Source organism: Plasmodium inui (assembly GCF_000524495.1).
Source record: "Plasmodium inui San Antonio 1 unplaced genomic scaffold supercont1.22, whole genome shotgun sequence".
NCBI classification, from domain to species: Eukaryota; Apicomplexa; class Aconoidasida; order Haemosporida; family Plasmodiidae; genus Plasmodium; species Plasmodium inui.
This window is the reverse complement of record NW_008481856.1, coordinates 282-3,901: the sequence shown is the minus strand read 5'-3', so window position 1 is coordinate 3,901 and position 3,620 is coordinate 282. Positions and strand designations below refer to the sequence as shown.

At 49.4% G+C, this 3,620-nt stretch overlaps 1 protein-coding gene across 1 annotated transcript; it reads right to left on the bottom strand.

Annotated features, from left to right (window-relative positions):
- Window positions 1-1,276: 1,276 nt before the first annotated feature.
- On the bottom strand, window positions 1,277-2,782 carry C922_04321 (hypothetical protein; the record flags this gene model as incomplete). Its single annotated transcript, XM_008819904.1, has 1 exon — window positions 1,277-2,782. The coding sequence occupies one exon, from the start codon at window positions 2,780-2,782 to the stop codon at window positions 1,277-1,279; it is 1,506 nt and encodes a 501-aa protein (XP_008818126.1).
- Between the last annotated feature and the right edge of the window lie 838 nt (window positions 2,783-3,620).

The following is a 3,620-nucleotide window of genomic DNA, read 5'->3' as shown; positions in this document are numbered from 1 at the left end:
ACAAGAACCCGCTACATGAACCTCTAAATCTAAAACCCAAACTCCTAACCCTCAATCATACACCATAAAACCAAAACCCTAACCGCTAGATCTAGAACCACAATCCTTAAACCCTAAACCCAAAAACTAAACCCTAAACCAAACCCAAACCCCACAGCCCCGCACATCTAACCCATACCACATAAAACTAAATCCCAACGCTGAATCGTGTAACAACCAGGTCTGAACCTATACACCTAAACACCCTGGCTCAAGCAGCTACCCGATCCAGTCGGCATAAATCCGACCTGTGAAGTTTGAACAGGAACCCCTAATCCCCAAGCACCCCCAACATCAATAGAAAAAATGAACTCCAAAAACATAAGATCCACAAAGTAGACTAAAACTTCAAGACTCAACCCTAGATCCGAACCAACGCCACCTGGAGTCCTACTAGGAACTGTACGGTGCCTGTTAACTCGTACCTTCTGAGTACGCGCTGTTATCCTCCTCCTTCCAAAACCAACGGTAAACCCCCCCAGGTCCTAATCAGCCAAGTCTATGCTGCAGCTTCTTGTGTCGTTCCATGATCCCTCGGTGCTTCCTGTGAGGCTGGGTGGTAGAGTCGGTTTCTGTCCTATCTGCCTGACTTGACCATAGGAAATAAGTGGCTAGTTGGGTGTGTTGTTGTCCTTTGGCCTTGCTTCGAGAGACGAAATTCAGTTCCTCCTTTTTAAGTACTCTTTGCCCTAAGCCGTTGCTACAGGCACATGGGGTTAACACTGCTAACGGTCCTTTGGTGTGTGTTGGATGGGTAGTTCCTCTCCTGGAGGTCGGTGTTGGTTATGCTCCCCGTCTCTTTGGGGGATGGGTGTTTCGTTGACGGGGTAATCCCTCCTTGTATTGCTTCGTAGCTTGTTTTTAATCCCTTTTTATCATTACTTATCCTAAACTGTTGTTTTTTCGTTGGGAGGTTAGTTCATCAGACCTCCTTTCCCATCCTCCCTTTTATTTCGTCTTTATTTGCGAGGCCCCGGTCAGTAAAATTCCGGTTCATGCGGGTTTTGGATGGGCTTTCACTTGATTCATCTGAATCGGAGTTCTCCTGCTGTCCCTACTGTGGATTCCTGTGACTTCTGGTGTTGCTATGTACTTCTCAGGACATAATCCCCCCTTCATCCATACTCGAGAGGTCGCGGGAGGAAGATTTCCCTTTCCCTCCGGCCGTGAGCTTTAGAGCCCTCCCATGGTTGGAATTGATCTATTCGTGTCCCCTTCTCAGTAGTCGGTTTCTTCCTCAGGAGTCAACTCCTCCATAGCCTATTCTGTAGCTCCGTCCCCCTTCGCTCTGACCCTTCAGCAGGGTCCCCCGGCTGAAGATTCTGCTTATTCCATACGTAGCCACGGCGCCCAGTAATACTGCGGTTACCCCTCCTAAGATGACCCCCCAAGAATCCGTGTGGGAGTTATTCAGTTGTTCTACTGTTGATCTTCTGGACGAGCTTTTTCCTGACCCAAGAACTTCTTGGTCCTCGGTAAATGGGATAGTTCCCGAGGACTTGGTGACCCCAATGGACCCGGTCTCGGTGTTCTGGTTATTATCCTTGGGTCCACTTCCGTGTTGGTTGCTCGGCGTCCGCACACTCTTCATTGCCACTTCCTCCTTCCTTTCCTGATTTCGCCCAGTGCCATCTCCGGATTCACCTTTCGAGCTTGGTTGAGAGTTAGACTTTGATTGTCCCTGGAGTAATTCAGGCATTGTGTGATTCTCAGTTCCCCCTTTGAGGTTTTGCTGTACGTCTTGAGTTGGTTGGCCATTGTCTCCTTCCTGGGTAAAGAGGCTCCTCTCTGTGGCTTGTCCGTTTAGGTCCGAGTTCTCTTCTTTTGGAGATCCTGATATAAGGTCTCCGTATGCCCTCCTCCTCATCCATAACATCGTCTTCCTGCTTCCCCCTGGGTTGGAAGTTTGGCAGTGGATTGTGTTTGATGTCACATCACAATATTCGGTTTCTCTCATTGAACTGGTTGTCCTTGAGGTGTCCTCCAGGATATATCCCCTATACGGCCCACATTGGGGACATACCTGCTTTATTGTTCTTATAATTGCCAAAAAAAGTGAAAACCAGGTACCCGTTACTTTATCGCCCACTTCCTTGCCCTCACAGCAACTAATTGAAAGGAATTGACTCCTGTTGCGGGCTTGGTTTTTCCACTGAGTCCACTGCCTTTCGGTAGGGAAGATTTTCGGGATTAGATCTGCACATATGCCGTTGGAGCCCTTAAGTAGGAGTTCTCTGATCTCTAGGTCTGCTAAACTTAGAAGTACTAAACATGCGAATACCCCCAGAAACGTGGCCTGAAACTCGGGTTCGGTATCGCTTGTGTCCTGGGTTTCCTTCTGACACAGTAACCTCATGATGTTATCTAGTCGGCAACCGCAAGAGGCGTCGTGAGGGGATGAGACTTCTCCCAGTATCCTCATATGCACTTGGTCCAGAAGATGTGCAAATATTCCTGGGTCGACACTGTTGTAATCCGTCTGGTCCATTTCCTCTGCTTCCTTGTAGACTCGTTTCATCAGACCACTACCTAGAGTCTCCATTCCTTCGATATTTTCTACTGACCTTCTCACCTGGTTTCCAGTTTCTTCACTTGTGCCTCGTCCCCTTGGTGGCGACGTGTTGCAAATATTTTGCAGGACAGAGCCAATTGGCTGCCCCCTTCCGGTAGGTTCTATCCTGCTTTCTATCTTCCTGTAGAGGCCTACCGGCATACAGATGCCACCACAGCTTGTGTTAAGCATTTGGGGCTTTGGCATCCTGGTCAGACGTTCCTTCTCCTTGTTCCTCAGCTCCTTCTCATACCATCTCTTCTCTAATCCCCCCCCGGGATTGGAGATTTTTGCTGATCGGTTGGCCTTGATTTCTGGTTCCAGAAATGACGTATAGTGAAATTCTGGGGCTTGTTTCCACTCTCCACTTAAGGTCTCTCACTGTTTAGGCTCCTTTTGATTGTATAGTTGCAGTTGTATATACCCCCCTTCTGCTCTTCACGTTCTCCTTCATGTCCCATAGCCCCGGTTGCTCCTTGGTGTGATGTTCGTTAGAACATACTCCATCCCTTGGGCACGATATCTATTGCCCTCCCCAAGTGCCTCTGCTGTACATCCTCCCTTGCTTCCTGATGGTGTTTCTTGCTCGGGCCCTTTCAGGCTGGACCCTCTTGGAGATTGGACCCCGTTCGTTTATCTCTCGATTTCCGGCTCCTACTCCTCTGGTTCCTTCTCCCCCTTGTCCCCTAGGAGTCTCTATGCCTTCTCCTTCCCATCCTTTCCCTCGTATGTTCTGTTGAGTATCCCCCTATCCGGCCCTTTAGTCTGGGGGAGTGTGGGCGACCCCGCGTCCTGTGCTGTTGGTTAGTCTCTTTCGGGTGGTCCTCTCGTGGCTGTCCTGGCTGAATGTCCGTCTCGTACTTGGACGTGCCCCTTCGGGGGGATCTGGTCCATTTTTCTGACTCCATCTGGCCCTCATCCTTTGCTGCTGAGGTCCGGGGTTGTACTTGGTCTCTAGTGGGGGTCCCTTCCCTGTTTTGATCTTCCGTTACGGATTTGGCGTGTTTTCGTTATTTATTGGTAGGTAGGC